The 21,906-nt window shown below is 41.9% G+C and overlaps 1 protein-coding gene across 5 annotated transcripts in view; it reads right to left on the reverse strand.

The window, feature by feature from the left end:
* The window catches only part of RNF220 (ring finger protein 220), a 304,666-nt gene that overhangs the window by 182,102 nt on the left and 100,658 nt on the right, over nucleotides 1–21,906 (reverse strand). For all 5 annotated transcript variants that reach the window (XM_035121690.3, XM_035121686.3, XM_088673295.1 and 2 more), the window contains exon 3: nucleotides 9,794–9,868. In XM_035121690.3, coding sequence (XP_034977581.1) covers nucleotides 9,794–9,868 — 75 coding nt within the window. The remainder of the gene's footprint in view (nucleotides 1–9,793; nucleotides 9,869–21,906) is intronic.

The following is a 21,906-nucleotide window of genomic DNA, read 5'->3' on the forward strand; positions in this document are numbered from 1 at the left end:
TGTGGGGTGTCATTTGACTCTATGTAGACACCGTTCACTTTTTTCTATTTCTGAATTTATACCTCAAACAGCTTTGACTTCAGAAAAAAAGCAGTTTACCTTCTGGACATGGAGACTGGCCAACAAGAGCCTTAGGTAACCATGCTCATAGGCAGAGGGGCCTACTTCCGCAGAAGATTGAGAGGAGGCCAATGGAGAACAGTGGTGTTGGGACAGCGGGAGGAGCCGAGTGTGGCAGCAGTGCAGCTTCAATGGCTGGCGGCTCCTCTTCTCTTGTGCTTGGCCTCTTGCTGCTGCCGCCGCTGCTGCCGCCACTAGCCAAATGTTGCTTCCCCTGTCTTTCCCTTATGCAGCAGCAGGAGGAAGAGGCCAAGCACAAGAGAGGAGGAGTTCTGCAAAATACTTACAAAATCTCTGCCTTTTTCCTAGCATACCAATCTCTTCCAGGAGGCACAGAAGAGTCACTGGATCAGCTCCAGCACAGCCTCCTGGCTCCCTCTTCCCTCTGATGTCCTGATCCAATAACTGAAACATCTGCTTCACCTCTTCAATCAATACTCACTTCTTAATAGTCTTGACTATCCACAAAAAAACCGGTGACATTAAATGTTAATTATATCTATTTGGATTCGAAAATTTTTTATGGCTTGAGTTAATTATACCCGGAGTCATAAAAAGGTTTCAGAGGAAAAGAGGCTGCTGCCTTTCTAGGCCAAAAGGCAAGCAATACAAAAAGAAGGGGGAAAAAGAAACATTTCTCTTGGCAGACATCTTACAGTGGTGCTAGGGGTATTAAGACATACCCAGGCACCAGGGACGCCTCTGGTACAACCTGATAAAATGAATGGCAAAACTGGAACACTTGCAAAGCCCCATACAAATATTTCACCTCACACTGTCATGCACAAGGAAGACATTATCAGAGACACAGAGCAGCAGCTGCTCCATCCTTCTTCCCTCTTCCTGGCAATGTCTAGTACAGTCTTCCCCAATCTGATGCCCTTTAGATGTTTTAGACTACAACTGTGCTGTCTGTAGCTGATGGGAGCTGAAGTCCAAAACACATGGATGTCATCAGGTTGGGGAAAGCTGGTCTAATGTAACACATTATGTAACTCAAAGTGATTGAGTTGTGCATGTCCCCATTCCTACATTATATTATTGGCTGTCAGGGAGACAGAGTGGGGAAACAGGCAACATGATGACACCATGTAAAAAGTTAGGTTGTACTAGATGTTACCAAGAAGTGGGGAGAGTTACTGATAGGCAGCAGTTCTGGGCTTCTCGTAGCGTCTTTAGTTCCAGCCCTGTTGCCAGATATTTAATGCTGCTGCTGCTCTACTTGTGCAACAACAAATTCCCTTCTCCTCCTCTCCCCTGCAGTCCCCTATGCACCCTCAAAATCTGCTCCAGAGGGTTGGAAGACCCTCCAAAGCACATTTGGGGATGGGGGAACTGAAGGAGAGGAAGGGGAAATCCCAGTGCATGAGCAGAACTCCATACCTGCAGTGTTGGATACAACTCCCTGTGAATGTTGAAGGTGGCTGTTGTTTGAACCATGATGTTGCGCTGGTATTCCAGACTGCCTTGCGCCACACCACCAATGCCACAAGTTGTGACACCACAGTAACAGTCACCATGTGTTTGTTAAGACACTGACTCATAGAAATTAACTTTGATGACAAAAGAATCAATCCTGTTCTTCTTAAATAAGACAGTCTCACATAATGGATCATATTTTACGATAAAGCAATCAGTCCTAAAGTTCTTCATAGGGCATGCATCAAAGTCCACAGTGATTCTTCAAGAGGGAAGCCTGATCTAAAGGCTTAACATGCTGAGTAATGAAGGCAGCTTCTATTAAATGGAAGCCAGTTTCAAGCTAAATAAAGTAAACTTTTCTTCTTCAGCTGGATATGTTTAACAGTCTTCATCTTTCATCCTTTTTCCTCTTCTCTGTACTTACTCCAATTTCCCATAAACGTCCAATCAACAAACAATGCCCTCACACAACTCACTAATCACCTATGGATTTCTTTCTACTGTGCTGCATAACACTATCATGAGCAGTCCTGCAGGAAAGCACAGTTTGGTGTCACCTCTTAAATGTGTGGCTGTAAATTTCTGTTATTTTTCTCAGTCTCACAACATGCCTGTGTCTCCCATATTCCCTACAATGCTTCTCAACATTAAATGAATGTAGAAATGGGCAAACCTGGGAATGTAAACTATCCTAAGAGGCAAGGAACAAGCACCCCTTGTCAGGTTTCCATTACTTGAAAAAACATTCAGGTGAGGATAAAATATGTGTACAATATTAACAACAACAACAACAACAACATCATGAGAATAAGTCCTTTGTAGGAACCAAAGATACTGTAGTGGTTAAGTGGACATCACTGTATAAGCAATTGCATAGGACCTACTTGCCCTCAAGTTATTCTTTTGCTCAAGCTCACCCTGTCCTTGGTCCCCAAAGTGAATCCCAGACATGTCACAATTTTTTAAACATTCACAGGTACAGCTTTTCTACTTCAAATCCAACTGGGTGATTCCCATGTTATAAAACCTCTACGCTTTGAGGCCTTATATACCATACACAGAGTTTGTGGCACTGCCTGTGTGTTATGTGTATTTGCCTGTAAAGAAGAATAAATGTTTGTTGTGCTGGAAAAGGCACCTGTATACAGGCCCAAACTCAAGGTTATCCAAGAAGAGTTGTTACAAATCAGCTCTCTCACACTACTGATCTCGCTCCTCAGTCCACTGGAAAGCTCTCTGTCCCAGGGCTGGACTGGGCAGCAGCAGGTAGCAATGTCAGGGCGAGGCCTGCCCTAAAGCCTCTGGGCCTCTAATTTACTGCTTTCCTCTTACCATAAAACTGAAAGGGGAAGGTGCCGCCTTTAATCGCTGCCTCCAGGGCCCCTCCTGGAACCACACAGCAACTGAGCAAAGGCTACGAGTTAATGCGTCTTCCGACACCTCTGCCTGATTCATGGGCCTGGCCTTGAGCAATAAACCGCTCAACCTCCTCAGCTGGGCAGCAGGATTTACAGCCCACAGGGGCTGGCACTCACATACAAAGACTTGCACACCGACCCACGAACACAATGTAACCACGCTGTGAGAGCAAACATATGTGCACAGTCATGAAGCAAGAAGTAGCCATATCACACTACAGAGAACAATATAATTCAGATGCCCACCATACACACCATTACACATATACACAACTATGGAGAGAAACCTCTCCAGTCACATGAACAAACACATTTATGTATCCAAGGAACACACATGCAGGAGCTATCAGGCAATTCAGGGGTGAACATGCAAATGTATACAAATATTAACACAAAACACTTCAGATCAGGATACATCAGTACACTGCCATACATAATCCAACCATTCTACAAATGGGTTACTGTGGGAACCCCATAAACTGTTGGGAATCTGGATAAATACGCAGTGGAAGTGTGGATATTGCTCACAGTACCAGTCACCACACAGAAGCAGAGCCTGTGTTGAGCATTCTACTACTGTGCCTTACCTCTTCCATTGTTGGGGCCCAAGAATTGATGTCTCCATCCACCTTGCAAGATCTCCATTCCTTGTCTTGTCATGCCAGTGTATTTATTCCAGTTTATTAACTTTATTTATTTATACTCAACTTTTATATGATAAATCACACTTAAGCCACTGAAAAGTATATCTTTGCCTATGTTTGTATCTGTAAATACATCATAGGGGAATTTATTAAGTGCATACCATATAATGCAATGTGCCAATGAGACTAAGACATGAAAAGAGATAGCCTACACGATGTCCTTTTTGTGCTTGGCAGACAAAGCAAGGGTGACCTCTCCCAAAAGGATCCAAAAGAGAAGTGAAGGAGAGACCAGAAGTGAAAGCTGCAACCTAGGAATATCAGTCTAAGATCAAATGTAAAGTCAACACAGGCAAAGAGCAGGGAGACAGTGGGGGAATTTGGGGGTTCACTTCTGTATCTGTTTTAACACCATGCAAACCCCTCTCAGCAAGCTGAGTTGCACCCCAGAGTTCCAACATCCTCCAGAGGCTGGACTATACCCCATCATCCCTGATCATTGGAGGGTACCATTTTGGCTACTTGTGGGATACATCATATATGTACAGTGTACATAAAGTGTACACTGGGTTGCAATCCTAGGTTTGTCATAATGCAGTATGTAGAATATCTCCACCAAAATAGAATACTGTACACCAACATTTTTCCTTCAGCATTCCACAAATATTCCATTCTGCAATAATTGCTCCTTGCAAAGCAAAATCATGCTTGGAATTAACACTTATGGAACAGGAATTTCAGGTTTGATTTTAACTTATAGTCAGGATGCTGATAGGAAAACTGAAAATATGCAAAAAGTGCCAGTGCCAGCTCAAAATTCCAAAGAGTTCTTTAGGGAATTCTTTGTGATAAGGGCTTAGAGTTCAACACTTGCTCTTTGCAAACATTCCTGATAGCTGGGGTCCCAACCCCTCGTCCACATAGATTAAATGACATAAATAAGAGACATTTGGGGGAAAAACCAATTGTGTCTGATTTGCACTTATTCTGGTCAAATAATTCCACTTCTGTATTGCAGAAAATGAGTGTGTTATGCACACATCTATCCATATACACTGCTAGCTCTTGTTCACAAGGCGGGAGTTTTGCAAAAGTCTTGGACATTATCCATGTCTTCCTTTGCATCAAATTTATGCACTTTTGTGCACACTAAACAATAGAGAGGGAAAACATTGTTATCTTGGAAGCAGAGTTCAGGAAAAAGCTACTGGTCTTTTGGACTCGGCAAGCCCCATTCAGTAGCCTTGCTTGTCATCTAGAATTTATCAGTCCAACTTAGATCTGCCATAATGTGCTGTATAACTAGTGCATAAACAAACTTCAGCATGATAAATGCCTTGCTTTGAAGCCATAAAGTTATTAGCTAGCGGCTGTTAGCTACCGCTGAGCACAGGGCACAGTTCTTCCATTAACCCCTGACTGCCCACCCCTGTGCTCATAAATCCATCAAACATGGAGGCAGATTTTTATGTCTCAAGGCAAGGGGAGCCCCACAGATATTCCAATGCACCAATGGGTAGGACCAAGACCAATGCCATATCTGGATGCTTATTAGTGGCCTTTTTTTAACCAAGGAGAAAACAGTGGTGTCAAATTAGGCCCAGTGGAAGTTTTGGGGTTCTACTTATTATAATTAAGCAGAAAGCAAGGGTTCTTTATGTGCTTTGGACATTTTATCATGTTCAAAGCTCTTGATTGGCATACATTATCCTGCTGTAGACAACAACCTTGTAATGTTCAATGCTATCATCATTACTATATTGGAGACGGGTTGGTACAGAAAATGGGGGGCAGGGGGGAATCACTTGGCTAATGCATTAAGTCAGTTTAAGGGGAAAGTGAGATTTGAACTGGAGATTTTCTGATTAGTCACCCACAGCACAGCCCTAACCATATCTACTCAGAAGTAAGTCATATTGAATTCATTGGCATCTGCTCCCAGACAAGTGGGTTAGAATGGCAACCCCAGTCTCTTAGCCACTATACCACCCCAGATCTCACTTGTTGTAATGGTAGGCTGTTGTGGTCCTGTCTAACCAAGACAGCTCTTTGACCATTTTGACTGACATCTGCAGCCTTGCAAAATAGATTCCTGTATGTGTTCTATAATGTTTTGTTGCAGTAAAAAAAATTAAATTAAGATTGATCTGTCAAAGCTGATCTGTTGTAGGTTAACTGGGGGCCAAGAGCTGAACCAAGGAGTAAGAGCTGAGGAACACCTAAACGAAAGAGAGCCAGAAAGAGCTTGCTACTCAAGTAATGCGCAAGCCAAGCAGGAAGACTCTGAGAGCCCTTCTTAGGACAAAATGGCCAGCCTTGATGGATTGGGCCAGTCTAAATCCTAAGAATACTTTGCCATGTAGATGTTAAAAGCTGCAGTTCTGATAGCTCACCACATGGGGCAGCCATGCACAGAATCAAAGGTTTGTGGTGTTTGCAACTCCAGGCAAGCATACTGTTTTTTTGGGGGGGGGGGGTTCAGACTTTGAGGCATGCAAAATAAGGGCTCTTTGCCAGCCTTGAAACAGCAGAGTTGACATGGTGATTTTGGGCATGAAAGTTAGAACTTTTCACATACATTTCTATAATGTGGCATGCTAATTAGACTCACCTCTGACTTTTGTGTGAAAGAGAATCAGCTGAGTCTTGATCCAAGTCTCCCTATGACTTGAATGGTCACATTTCAGAGCAGAACAACACATTATGGAAGAACAAAAGTCTGCTTCTGAAAATGGCAGCCCTGTGCCGACTCTTGTTTCCACAATGTGTAATGCAACTTTGCTCATGTCCCAGTGTTCTACCAGTGGCCGAAGCGTGTGGAACTGGGACAGGAAAATGCAGCATAATGATATCAGGAGGACACAGGATAAGCTGTACCAGATGTTAAGGCGGAGAGGAGACCTGAACAAATAGCTACTGTTTTCAGTAATGAGCCCTTGTCTTTTGGAACCTCTAAGTTCCATCCTTTGTCATTTCAGTATCTCCTGTCAGTACTGAAAAATCCACACTCCAGGGAATTTGCAGAGACAATTGTTTCAGTAGCTGGAGCTTAAGTATACTGAACTTATTTTGTTGCAGTGCTCCATTTCTCCTCCAAGGAAGACCCAGTCAACTAGTTGACCAGGAGACCAGAACCAAGCTGTGCAGGCTATAACATTGAACCATGAGTCCTGGGCTTTCAGTCTTATGGCTAACGAGTTCAATCAAGTGCCTTTGCCTCAGATTTTCATTTCTCTTATTAGGAACATCCCTTCTTCTGAGGTCAATGAAATTCAGTGAGACTGGTGATCTATCCAAGCGGTTCTCATGACATTCTGGGGGCCACATTTATGACTGTAGTAGGGCAATCATCTTATTTCCGTAGAGTCAAAATACTGTTGTTTTGAAAATGTGGTGTTCCTGGGCATACTTCCAAAGAGGTTAATTCAAGCAGAAACCATTTCATAAAAGAAGGCTGCATGTTTTACCAGAACTCCCATAATATTATATTGATACTATACATTGTGTAATGACAGGGGAGATACAAAATAGGTGGCGGTCATGCTTTGTACTAGGATCAATGTCAACTGGCAAAAGAGCTGGAAAGCTCTTTGTTGCTGAAGAACTTGAAAGCCAGCATGAATTTTCACCAATACAATCTGGTTCTGTAAAAGGTATATTACTACATTATCTCTTGTTATCTGGAAATAAGACAGTAATTTATCATGCCAAATATCAAATGTACATAGATATATGTATACAAAATAATAAGAGACAATAGCAGCAGGATATTAACTCCCCAACTTTTCAAACCCATCAGGAGCTCCTGAGTCTATTTTTTCTCCTTTTTGCTGCTGAAGCAATAAAAAAGGAAAAACCAACATACAAATGATCTTGTTTATGGCGGCTAAATAAGCTGCATGTGCTTAATCCGTTAGAGTTTAATGAATTTATGACTTGCTTTGGAATTTGACAAGGGCCATAAAAGAGTAATTAACATTTATCAGTGTGTTTGCTACGCCTGCACACGCCCTCCTCCCCTTGGCCCCTCTTGCAGCGACAGTGTCGGGCACCGTGGGGGGATATAAAAGTGATCAATTAATTTTTAATAATCTCAGGGAAAGATTGTAGAGTTGCAGTATGAACTCTGGGAGTGTCAATAAATGTGCCAAAGGTCGGTTGCTCTCCTTTCCATATGCTTTCCAGTAAAGGTTGTTTGGAGGGGGGTGGGGTGGAAGACATACAAAACACTGCCATAGGAACCAGGTTGTTGAGCCATCTGAGCAGCCACACTCCAAACAGGTTTACCTATTAGTCTAGTGTGCACACACTAATTTCAACCTGAACAATATGGGGGTGGAATTTCCAAAGATGTCCTAAAGTATGGGAGAAGACCATCAAATAGATTCTGGTTTCAATGGCTTTCATTGTAAAATGCAAATGAAATGAAGCCCCCCTCCCTACTTCAAACAAGGCTGACAATGCTTAGTGAAGGATGGGCTTATAAATTTAATCAATGGATCAATCATATTTCACATGTTCATGTAGAAATTGTGTTTTCCAAATAGGTTACACACAATGTAGGACTTAAGCTACACGCAGGCACCTCCAAACTCGGCCTTCCAGATGTTTTGGGACTACAACTCCCATCATCCCTAGCTAACAGGACCAGTGGTCAGGGATGATGGGAACTGTAGTCCCAAAATATCTGAAGGGCTGAGTTTGGGGATGCCTAGCTACAGTCTTAAGCCCTGGCCAGCAGTAGCATCACATTTTGTAGGTTCTATGGTAGAATTAAAATTATGTATGGTCTAATGCCCAACAGAAGCCTAATACAAACAGTCATGAATTAACATGGTATAAGCATAATACACACAGCCATGAGTTAAGATAACTGCAAAGCAGTTGCAAATCTTCAGTAGCATCTGTTGACAGTCATTATTTAGATGTTTAGAAAGTTTGTAGGAATTTTAGTTGGTTTCAGTCTCTTTTATTGTGGTATTAACCTGTATATTGCAATTTTTAAAGTGATTATTGTATTGTTTCTCTTTTTTGTAAACCACTTGGATATTTTCCCTGCTATTCAGCCGTATATAAATTTTATGAATTAAATAGATAAAAATAAACTGTCTAATCCAGGATAAATTATTTGTCTGACCCACCCAGGCAATGGCTGGTTTGCAGGTAACAGTAAACAATGGTTTAGGAACTGTGGCATGGATGAGCCATAGCAAGCCCAAGCAAAGCATTCAGGTTGTGCACCCCCTTCTTCTCCTACCACCTCATGGCTGGGAGGAGGATTTCTACTGGCATAAATTTCTGTTTCAAATAATCTCATTTTAGCATCATGTGCAAACCAGGAATCCTGGTTTCAAATGAATACTGGTTCATTGTTAAACAAAACAACTTCAAACCAGACATTCCCCCCTTCTGTTGGAGGAGAGAACTGTGTAAATTACACCTAACCTGGCCTGCTGCCTCAGGCACAGTGGAGGATGATATACAGTCATACAGTTGAAGTAAGATCAGCTGCGTCCAGCTGGTTTCTGTATGTGGAAGAGGAGGAGGCACCATCTTGTCCTTTGCTTTAGGAAGCAAAATGCCTTGGGCCAGTCCTGATAACTGTGGTTTGAATACCAAGATTCCTGCTTCACATGTAGCATTAAAATGAGATTATTTGAAACTGAAAGTAATATTGGCAGAAGTCCTCCCAGCTGCGTGAGAGGAGGAGAGGGCAGGGCTTTGATCGGACTTGCCGACATGGCGTTGAACCTTCCATAACAATAATACAGTATACCCCACCTACCACCCTGAACACAGTTTGCAAGTAGTTCCCACCCACAATTTTCAGCCCTACCCACATCTCTGTTTTGTATAATAACATTTTCCTTAAAACATGCCTACACAAATTACGATTAACTGCCCCTGATGAGACAATGCTCAGTTTATTCCCAGCAATTTTTAGAAGTTAGAAGTTAGAGCAGTGAGGGCCGGGAAGCCAGGATTCCTAGGTGCTATTCTCAGCCAAGCACCAGAAAACACCTTTATTAAAAATAAATGTTCTCTTTTCTTACCTGAAAAAATGTGACATGTTTGATAATGCTAACAGCACAGTTATCCCCAGGACTATTATCATCCACCCAAACTATTCTTCTATTCATTTTCTGAACCACCCCACAACAGTAATAAAAGAAGGGAAGGAACACTTACAGAGAGGGAAAGTTAACGCCATGCGCTGGCTGGCCCCTGCAGACGCTGGCGGCCCTCCTTGGCTGTCGCTTCTATCTGGCAATCAATTGACAAGAAATTGAGATTATGAAATATGACAATGAGCATCACAAAGGATGACAATCAATCAATTGACTCCTACAACTGAGCAAGTGACATTTAACAGCAGAGATTTTCCAAACTCGGCAAGCATCATGGGATTAAGCATCTGAAGCTTCTGCTTCAAGTGCTGGGGTCTTACAAACAAAGCACAAAAGGAACATTTGTGAATAGACCATTTCTCAAAAGCCCCCAACAACTAACAGCTTCCCATAAGGTATCATCCATCAGAAAATTTGCCTTGAAGGCTAGATAAACTGTAGAAAGAATATTCAACTCATATATACTTTGCACTTCAAAAACCTGTTAAAGAAAGTTATATGCTCTTTGAGTAGGCATCACATTTTAATGTACAGACAGCATGAAGCAGAAAAACCACCCTTTCCCCAAGTAACTAGCCGCTCTTTTAAAAGTCAGCTACCATCTCTCTTAAAATATTGGCACTTTTTACAACTGAGACATGATCAATTTTTAACTCCAGAACTCTGTTTTGTGTTTGTTACTCAGTGCCCTTTAATGACTACACTTTCTCCATTCAACAGATAACTGCCCAAAGGAATAGATCTGGAAGGAATGTGTGACCTGAGGTGTAGGTGAACCTAGGAAATGGGCACAAGGGCAAGCATGTGGATAAAGTAAAAAATGCCAAAGATTGTGTGGTGTTCACATCTCAAGCTGCTTTCCTTGCTGGGTCACAGAACTGCAATCCATCCTGACCCTCTGCTCCTAAGGGCAACTAGTGGATCTGCTACCAAGAGGAGACATAATCAGCGCCTGCACAGCCTGTTGCATAACAAACTAGGGTCCCATTTCCTGTCCCCTGGAACCGTTAAAACCTCATAAACCACCAGGTCCCAGTTGGCAGGGAAGAACTGTTTCCTGCAGGTGTCCAGGGACCATGAATCACACCTTGTCAGTGATCTGGGCATGAGCAGACGAAACAAACGCTGCTTAAGGCAGGCATCTCTTAACAGTCTTGCCCATGTGCATCTCCCCTGTTCCTGGGGTTTGCAGTCTGACCAGTGAGGGGTTAAAACGGGTGTTAATCAGACACTTTGCAAGAAGCTTTGAAAACTCGCCCAAATATTATAAAAAATGCCTTTAATCATCTAATAGCCCAACGGGGTAGGTGATGGATGGGCTGATCTCCCTTGCCTGAACAGATGAGCCTGAGGATGTGGGCTTATGTTGAGGGGGGAGAGCAGACGACACTTTTCCTTCCTCCCCCCACCAAAGCAGTTAGAAATATGAGGTCACCCAGCGAGAGATGATAACACATTAAGGGCTCTTGAGAGATTAGCCTGTCAGCCTCGTTAGGAACAGGTGACTGGGGGCTGACTGCATAATTAGAGGCTGGAGAAGCCATAACTCACAGTGGTTTGGACAGCACGAAAGGGCCACATCCGCAATAGTCCTCTCTGCTTTGAAAAGTCACCTCAATAGGAGTATGGAATGCTCTCCCACATGGTGGCCTGAAAATCAGTGAGGTATACTCCCAATTGCAACCCTTAAATTCAGCAAGTGTTACATCTGATCTAGACTTGTAAATGTGAACAGCATACAGGTGCTCCATTATTGCCAAGAAGAAAATAAGACATAGAACAAGACGTTTAAGATTTGTACAAATGGTGTGGCCTGTAATTAGGGAGTAGGAAACTTCCCCAATTCCCAATCCAGAAACAAACAGGTTTTATAATATGCATTGTTTTCCTGGATGCCCACTAGATATCTCAAAATAATTCAGTAGGCATAGATTAGTTTTGGAACTGGGGCCTTTCTGTTGGGTTCAGTCAGTGTATTGTGGTAAAAAGGGTATTCTGAAATCTGTTTTGATAATTGTGCATTTTAGTGGCATTCCTACAATTAATCAAATTACCACCCAATTTAAATTACAATCCAATTTTAGCACAAACATTATGGGAGAAATTCATCATCACACTTTTCCAATCATTCCATCAGCACAAGCATTTCAGTTTGCCCGATGAAACAATTTCCCCTCTCCTCTCCCTGTGCTGTTTTGGGAGTTCTTCGGACACACATCCCCAGAGTCAATTTAGGTTGCGGGGCATGCAGCAGGAGGAGAGGAAAGTCCCATTGCACTAGCAGAACTCCTTGCAATGGCTCCCATTAGCCCACCTTCATAAGTGAATCCAGCCTTTTGTCTTTCAGTGGTAGGCAAATTTACTGTAGAATGTCTTTTCTGGTACCTTCAGAATTCTAATTACTAGACCTCATTTTGATTGCAAAGATGGGCACAGAATCTAGCAATCCTAGCATACTGTTATTGTATGGCTTAATCACCTACAGACTGAGCCTTCCATAAAGACGCTGCATTTATTTGGGAATCATTCTTGCAGTGTGTTTGATTTCTGGCATTTTGCTTGATACCCAAGTATTTGTGCTGCACATTGGCATGGATGAGGAACAAGCTAAAGAAGTACACTCTTTGCTTCTCAAAGTGTAAGACTGAAAGGTTGTGCAATGGCACACTGGGCTTTCTTTTCTGTATGCTTCCTCTATATCCCAGCATTCAACTGGAATGTGACAGGAAGCTCGCATGCTGATGCTCAGCTTCATAGAGCCATACTATCTATTTGCTGTTAACTGTGCCATACAGATTGGTACCATAGTAAGAGATAGTCCATTCAAATTCTGCAGGAACACTGACCATACTGCCCTCACCAGGAGTCATGTACTTACTTTCACTGTGGCTGTATGCAAACCTAGACAGCTATGTGATTATGAGGGCTGATCTTGCTCACAATTACACACCAGAAATATGACATCAGTTCACATAAACCTGTATCACAAATATGCAATTTAAAGTACATCTACAGGTTTATTGTGAGGATGCAATACCCTTGAGCTTCTTGGAAGAAGCATGGGTCAAAAATATGCAAAGGAGAGGAAAGAGACAAGAGAGCTAGGGTTACCACTGCCTGTAGCAATAACAAATTGCTAAGGAAAGACAAATTGGAGTCCAGGTGGGTGTTCGTCACACACTCTTGATTCTATAGTAATAAAGCCACAACTGCTACGTTCATCCAACCACCATGAGCATGTGGTTAAACCCAGGACTATATAAATTGATCCACTCATTGATTTGCATCCGTTGTATACCACCCAATTAACAATGTCCTATGGGGAGTTAACAATATAAACTAAAAACCATAAAACTTAAGTGGAATAAAGCCAACCATGGTATTAAAATAAATAAGTAAATCCAGCAGCAATAAAACTTACATTCACACAACTGAGGTAAAGCCACTTAAGATCTTAAAGTGGGAAAATAAAAAGGTCGCCACCTGCTACTAGGAAGACCATAACATAGGCCCCAGGTGAGTCTCTCTGGGGAGAGCATTCAGGTGTCACCAATAAAAATGCCCTTTCTGTGACAGCCAGTCCTAGGATCAGTGTAAGTAAGTGTAAGATGATATGATCTTTAGGGAACCTGGCCGCAAGACAGTTTGAGCTTTGAACGTTAAAACCAGCACTTTGAATTTGACCCACTCCTCACATGGGAGTAGTGGGGGGAAAGGATCCGTGCCACAAGACTTGCATGACCCCAGCATTCTGACCCTCTATCTATAATAACAAAGGTGACTGCCATGATTGTAACAACTACCATAGTATCTCCCTGCTGAGTACTCCAGAGAAAGCCTTTGCCCACATAGTTCTCAATAGATTAGAGTTACTCACTGACAGGGCCTATCCCAAGTCATTATGCACCTTTAGAGTTCAGGTCAGCAGTTGACATTATTTTCTCACTGCGTCAGGAGAAATGCCGAGAGCAGAGATGCCCCCTGTACATCACCTTCATAGACCTGACAATGGTCTTTGACCTTGTCAGCCAAAAAGGACCCTTAACACTGCTCAACAAGATAGGACGCCCACCTAAACTCCACAAGATGATTGTGTCCTTCCACAAGAACGTGCACAGCACCTTTCAGTATGAAGGCTGATCCTTGGACGCCTTCCCTATAAATAGCAGTGTGAAACAGGACTGTGTTCTCGCTCCATATATTCTTTTCACTGTTGCTCTCCTATGCCTTCAGCTCAACTGAAGGTGGTGCATACTTCCATTCAAGGATTGACAGGAGTCTGTTCAAGACAAAAGTGTGGATGGTTTTTATCTGAGAGATGATGTATGCAGATGACACAGCCTTGACCCCGCTCTACAGAGACTCATCAACTGTTTTGCAAAGGGCTGCAGCGAGTTTGGCCTCACCATCAGCCTGACAAAGACCAACTTCCTGGGTCAGGATGTTGCAAGCACTCCACACATCAGCACTGGTGACCACACGCTTGAGATGGTAAACTATTTTGTCTACCTGGGCTCTACCATAACCAGCAACCTCTCCATCGACACTGAGCTGGACAAGCGTATTGGCAAGGCAGCTGGGGCCAATGGCTCACCTCTCCAAAAGGGTATGGGAAAATGTGACGCTAACAACTAATAGCAAGATGAAGCTCTACCAGGCTTGAGCATTGAGCACACTGCTTTATGGAAGTGAGTTGTAGGCAACTGACACCCGACAGTAGCAACGCCTCAATGCCTTCCAGGACCAAGTCTCAAACAAAGATTTGCTCCCCCAAGCCCACATTCCCAGCATGTTCACGCTTCTGTTTCAGTGATGTCTATGCTGGCTTGATCATGTCCAAAGAATGGAAGATGGCAGGATCCCCAAGGATGTCCTCTAAAGGGAGCTCGCTTCTGGCACTAGGCCTGTTGCCAGACCAACTCTTTGTTACAAAGATGTCTGAAAATGAGATATGAAGGTTAACAACATTAACCCTGCCGTATGGGAATCCCTTGCAGATGATCAAAGTGCCTAGAGTCAGCCAGCTCGTGTATCCACAGCAGCAACCAGAGGAGGAATGACTACTGGAAGGAGCACAGATAAAAGAAACACCATGGTGCACCTGTAGCAACAAAACCAGATGCCTTCATCTGTCCTACCTGCAATAAAACATGTCTCTCCTGCATTGGTCTCTACAGCCACAGCAGGCACTGTAACTCTCCAAAGGTTTGACTTTACAACAGAAGATGCACTCCTCCATTGTGTCACAAGACAGACAGATACAGCAAGAAATACTCACATATGATCAGAAAGGCTAGTCCCAGTTAGCAATCTAGCTATCTCATTTTGGACTAGCTGAAGTTTCAAGACTGTTTTCAAAGACAACTACCTGTAAAATGCATTGCAGTAATCCAATCTAGGGTCAGGTATGGGCCTTGGCCTGCAAGTTATATCAAGCCTGCCAAGCATGTTAGTCTAGCATCCTATTCTCACAGTGCTAACCAGATGCCTATAGAAAGTCCACAAGCATGACTCAAGTACAAAACCATTCTCCCCTCTTGCCTGACCTTTACTTCATAACTCCATATGAACATGTACTGTAGTTGATACCTGCTCTATATGGAGTCCATGACTCTTGAATTGTTTTCAGCTAATTATCCTCTCTCATGAAATCCCTGAAGGTGTCATCAGACTAACAGGCAACTCCCCCATCACCTAGTAATTATCCCACAACCTCTCCATCCTCAGCCCCTTTTGCCAGATGGATAAAGAAATCCCTTTCCCATTTCTCATCTCTCCCCCCCCCCCCGGAATCAATAGACCCACTGAAGAGATGATGACCTTGTGGATTCTTTGGCTGGAGCAGGATTATGAATTCTGGGGGGAGAAGTGACCTTTTCCAAATGTCACATGTCATTGGATTTTATATCAAATGTGGACAGCATGTTATGGGTATGCAGATTTTTCTGCCAATAGGTAGGTGTGGGAATGCATGTGCTTGAAATGGTGAATGCGGGCATCCATGTGATAAGAAATGAAAATCAGATGGCCTTGCAGCATAGACCAGCACTACACTGCATATATCTATCTATCTTGCTTTAAAGCATATTGCTTCTAGAGTAAAAGCCGATAAAATTTATCTGGCTTTTTCTTTTGAGTGTATGTGTGCAAGTTATCCACACACTCAGAAAGTTCTAAAGACTTTCATTTCCAAAATGCCTTGCCATGAAGGCTTAGGAATTAAAGTGCTCTCTCTATAAGTTGGCATAGACAGACCCTCAGATATCTTGAAATAGCGAGTTAAAGGCCTTTGTAGTTCTCACATCTATAGCAGCCAAATACTTATTGGAATATATTTCCCCATACAATGTAGCATAATGTTCAAAGGTATTTCCATACTTCTGAATTCTACCTCTGAGTTTGTCTGTGTTTTTGTGTGTTTTAATTATAGTCCTGGTCACAGGAGTTAACTCATAGGGGCCGAGGGGTCTTCAGCCCCCCCCATAAAATATTTGTGGGGGGGTGGGTTCCCTCAAAGTTGTTGGGCATTGCCATTCAAATAGTGTGTGTGCACTGTGTCATGTGATCGGTTGTGTGGGGTGGGGCTTACTTGCCCCTTCATATTTTACTCAAGTTGGCACCCTGCTCCTGGTGTTGGTTCAAGAGTTTCTTCCTTCAAGTGTACGTATTTAAGGAACCATGCATAAAATACACACACAGTATGCAGATTGCACACATTCTTGAACACTCAAGAGATTTTATTTGAATTGGATAACATTTGGTGGGCACAGTTTGGCTCTCAGGAGAGTCAGAAAGGACCCACACTCATAAGCAAATATACATAAGAACAAGTAGTGTAAAGGGATGAGGACATCAAAATATCCATAAATTTATGCCTGGTTCCTTCGGTGTGCGGCACAATTGTCCAACTAGAATAACAATGTCGGGACACAATTGAGGGACAAAGCAAAGAAGAAGCGACAAGCTGTGTTTGTTTATCCAGTTTCCCCTCCTAGCAAGAATGCCCTGACACAGTGTCCTGCAGTGCTATGGCTGCAACCCCAACCAGCTAAATTTATCCCAGCTGCAGTTGTGTTTACAAAGCTTGTCCTGTTTACATTGTTGCCCCATCCTGCTCTAATCTCATCCAATGGCATTTTACAAGCTAATATGCACTGTGCTCCATTTCCTTGCCTACCCTGCCTGTGATGTGGCAAGGACAAACGTGGTCACACTGAGGTGTGATGAGGAAGCCTTCTTATCTAGGATGGAAGGAGCAGAGTGGTATTGTCATGCCTGTTCAAGTGTGTTCTCGTGAACTCCACATCCACTGTTTTCTGTTTATAGAATTCTGTTTACTCCTGCAGTATTAATTAAGTGATCTTCCTGTTCATTCTAATTCATTTCTAACATCACACTTGCCCAATCTGAAATGCCAAATTCATTTACACCCAAATATAAAAGAATGTATCCTATGAAGAATGCTAATCACTAAGTTTGGAAAAGTCTTGTTTTGTTTTTAAAGGTTTTGTGGACTTCATTTCCATCCCAGATACTCCCACTTGGCCTTGGTCTCAGAAGACTGGGGGAAAGCTGGGGTGGGTAGAAGAGAAGAATTAGAAGGGTAGGAAAGTATTTTGGCTGATGACAAAAAGGATCCTAGAAGCAGAAAAAGAACCAATCGAGGAAGAGAAGAACAACATCAAACAATTCCATGGCAGTTCCAATACCGGTACATCTCTAGAGTTGCCTTCTAGTTCAGACTTTAACTCTACCATCAACCACACCTCTGGGCCCACCTTTGATGCCTCAGACACACAAGAAAAATGCAATACTGTACATCCATAAGACCATGATTGGGAAATCTCATCTTCAGCATGGCACCTGGTTCATATATCATTAATTTTAGCCATACATGGTCAGATGATCTGATCCCTCTCTCCCTGGTGCAGACCTAGAACCGCACACATCTGAATGATCAGGTGCCCGATGTGGCATTTGGAAAGGACATGGCATGAAGTGGCTCTACAAGGCCTCAACGGTCTCAAAGGGAGACACAAAGTGTATGTACTTCTTGCTCAGACATACAGCTCTTCATCTCCGGAAGAGGATCCTTTAGTCAGGAAGTCGCGGCCCTGATTACTTTGTCTTCCCCATTTAAGAACATCCCTAACTGCTCCTTGGATGGCTCAATTAGCAAAGTGAATATATTATATAAAGTCTAAAAGATTAAACTATCACAGGCAGCCCATAATTTCATGAAGAAGTCAGGGGAGCATATCCCTCTTATTAACTCTATAACAAATGTGATGAAAATGTTCAAATAGAATGTTAATGCAATGTTACGTGTAATTTTCCCAGGCGATCTCCTGCTGAAATATTTCTTTATTAATAGTAATTGAGGGTATAAATTATGAATGAGGCGATTTTCTCCTTTCACCAGGAAAGACGTCCTAATGGCAATAATTCTTTCTAATCATTTTTGGAGAGTGGGGAGAGGTGGAGCAAAAGGAAGGGCTTAAAAAAAAGCCCTCTAGGAGAACGCAAAATGCAAAAAGAAGGTAAAAAAAACCAGAGTATTATCATCATGAAGAAGGAATACTTTGTTCTTACACTAAGCATCTGTGTATATGAAGCACACATACTGGAATAAATTGAAGATTCTGTCTGGTCAGGAGAACCAGGTTAAAACACTCACTGAGTGACAAAACTTGATGGGTATCCTTGTGTCTAATCTATTTCATAAAGCTATTGTGAGGACCTGAGCCTTCCATAGTGGGTTCAGAACCAGGCCCTGGGTTAAGTCAGGCAGGAATATTTTAGTGACAAGAGGCAATTATAGAAAATCAGACCTCTCACCTGAAGCAAGTAGTATTGCCCTGTCCTTATTAAAGCTTCTAAGTCAGTCTTGTTCCCTAGTTTAAAACAACAAAACTAGTCTGTGATAAGCCTCATTTGCCTTGTTCAACCTTGCCTTTACCTTGCCACTGCTATCCCAACTTGGCAGGTCTTACCTGTTAAGATATAAACTGAAATAATTAGATCTATATGATTAAAATGGCTGATATATACAAGATCCTACAACCAAAGATAGTCAACACTCTTTGACCTCCCTAACCCAATTTGCTAACCTCTAAAACTCCCATGCCCATTCACTTACTTCCATTCCCAAGCCCTAGATGGGGTTGTTGTTGTTTTTACTCCATTTTCCCTTCCTTGCTGTCTTTCCTGTCTCAGGCCTCCAACTCCCATACCAACTCTTCCCCTTGAACTGATAGAAGGGCAAAGTGAATAGGGCAGGTGTATTCACCCTGATGAATATGTTTCATTCTGCAGTTATGTTTTTCCTTGTATGCTCTCCTCTGTCCATCCACTTCTAGTCACAGCTAGAAGATGGGTCACTGGTCCCATGGTATGAGCACATGATTTGGATGTGCAAAATGTTAGGTTCAGTTCCCATCATCTCCATTTGAAAGAACGTAGATCTGTGCCTAAGACCTTAGATATCTTGGCAGTCAGTGCAGACACAACTGGGTTAGACTGCATGAATGGTCTGACTTGCTAAAGACAGCTGGAGATTTTCAGACTCAGTTGTATTTAATATAAAAATTGGATGTTGTTGGGTTTTGTAGCTTGTTTTAGTTTTACAAAACAAATACAAAAATATTAAATAAAGTACAGCAAAATACTGAAACTGTGCCTAAGTGAATTTCTGAAGTTTCAGCTCTAACAGTTGAGGCAAATACTTGTTTTCTTTGACAATGAATGGTTAGATTCACAGGAACCAACCCCTAGGGGCTGAGGTTCCTTGGACTACCCCAATAAAATATTTGAGGGAACTGGGCCCCTTTGAAGTTGATGGGCATTGTTGATGGTGTGTTGTGTCATGTGATTATGTGGGGCCCCCCAATGTTTTATTCAAGTTGGCACCCCTGGTTAAATTATTCCTCTTTTGAAAATGTTCCACTGAAATTTTCATCTACTGCCCCTTGTTCAGCCTCCTTCAGCTTAGTTAAATACCACATTAGCAACCAATACTACCTCCTTGTCACTGAATTGCCATAGAATGTAAAGCAGGTAGTTCACCTTTGGGTAAAAACACTTATTAGCTTCCAAAAAGAACATGAATTAGAGACTGGGTATTGTGGGAGAAGAAATTCCAAAAGTAGACTTAAATAATATGTTTATGTATGCTACCACGGCTGCAAGGACATTTTAGCCCAGAAATGGAAGCAGCAGGAACTTCCTACTTTGGAAGAATGGCAGATAAAAATGATTGAATATGCAGAACTGGCAAAGCTGACAGGGAAAATCTGAAACCAGCGTGACGAACTGTTTGAAAAGGACTGGAGTAAATACATGAAAGAACATTGTACTGTAAACATTTGAGAATGTTTGCAGGTTTGATTTAAAATATTTTGTAATGATAATTTTTGAAACTGATTTACAAATACTAAAGTATTTTTTTAAGTATAGTAAGAAGGTAAATAAAGTGATATAACCATGTTTCTCCAAAAATAAGACCCGTCTTATATTTATTTTTATATATGTCTTTTTTATTATTATTAAGTATGGTACAGTTTAACCTACAAGGCCTATCACTATGGCTTATTTTCGGAGAAACACGGTAGAAATTCTAAGAGGATTGTGATTGCTTAAGAAAGCCAGGGAGTGGGAGGGGGGAAGTCGATGCTCGGTATGAGCAAAGTTGTATGTGATGATATGATTTGATATGAATGTGACAAAGGAAAAATATGAGCTCAATGGCACCCTTGAAAAATATGAAAACTTAATAAAAATTATATATATGAAGAAAATTAGAGATTGGATAAGCTTGTTGAGTTTATTTCACAGAACTTGAAATACAGTTCTTGTGCTACATAGCACAACTGATCTTGACATGGAGAGGATTTTCTTGCTCTTGTTTAGGCAGGGTACCGTCTAATGTTTGCCTGCAACATTTCCCTATAGAGATATAATTTCACACCATCATGTGTGGCCAGAAGATCTGTTCTGCAGAATGTACACAGACGGGATGAGAACTGTGATTGACTTTGCCTTTCCAATGCATACACCAAGAGTAGACTTGGTGAAATACACACTGTGGGAAAGACCAGCTGCTTGCTCATGAGTAGCCTAGCCAGATGTCAATCCAGATAGGGATTCATGTGGGGCTGATGAGAGGCCAAAAGACTCCAGAGTCCTCACCTCAGAGGAAGTCATGGAAAGGGAGGGAATGAAGATAAAGAAACTAGTGAGGGCAAGGGTAAACTGGATTATCTACTCCTGCCACACACCTCTGATGAGCCAGGCTTCTCTGACTTAATGGAAAGACAGAGAAAGGAGTATAAATTGTGCTCCTTAAGGAAGCAAAAAGCAGCTACCATGAGTTCTAAGGAATCTGGGACAAGGGATGGGTGATTCTGTCATTTTCAGCTTCTCCAGACAATATGGAGTTCAGTTCTCCACATTTTTGCATGAACTTGCAGGAGGTTTTTTTGGGGTTTTTAAAAAGTTCTTATAAGAATTTGTCTTTGAATCACAGAACTGTAGAGTTGGAAGTGACTCTAAGGGTCACCTAGACCAACCCCCTGCAATATCGGCATTTTAGTGTGTATTTCTTCTAATATACACATTTTGTATACAATTTTCCCTCATATAATGCATTTTTCTATGTTATTTTGACCAATATGTGCATTTTTATGTACACATTCTCCTGATATACTCTTTTTATGCACAATATTTGCCCTGCATCACACAATTCAGAGAAGGGAAAATTTAGAAGGATAGTTGTGTTTTGGTTTGTGTATTTCTTCAGAAAATGTGAATTAGGTTTCTTTTGTATTAAAATGTGAAATAAACAGACACAGACACACCCATTCTTATTCAGGATGCTAAGAAAGGCAACAGAAATATATATGCTTGTCACAGATGATGATTTACATGCAGTTTTCCTATGTCTAAATATATTAAATCATCACCTGTCAATGGGTCCTTTAACTAAATGATACATATTATTGAACTGAAAATACTTGACACAGTAATATCCTCCTTGCAAATAATACAGATAAGATTAAATTCCAATGTATTCCTCCCTCAATGTATTTCCTTTTAAAGGTTTACCAGCAGGGCACTGTTACTGAAGTACAGGCCTGAGGGACATATGACAGATTTTTCAAGGAGCCCTAGGTTGAA

Source organism: Zootoca vivipara, chromosome 7 (assembly GCF_965207765.1).
Source record: "Zootoca vivipara chromosome 7, rZooViv2.hap1.1, whole genome shotgun sequence".
Classification (NCBI taxonomy): Eukaryota; Metazoa; Chordata; class Lepidosauria; order Squamata; family Lacertidae; genus Zootoca; species Zootoca vivipara.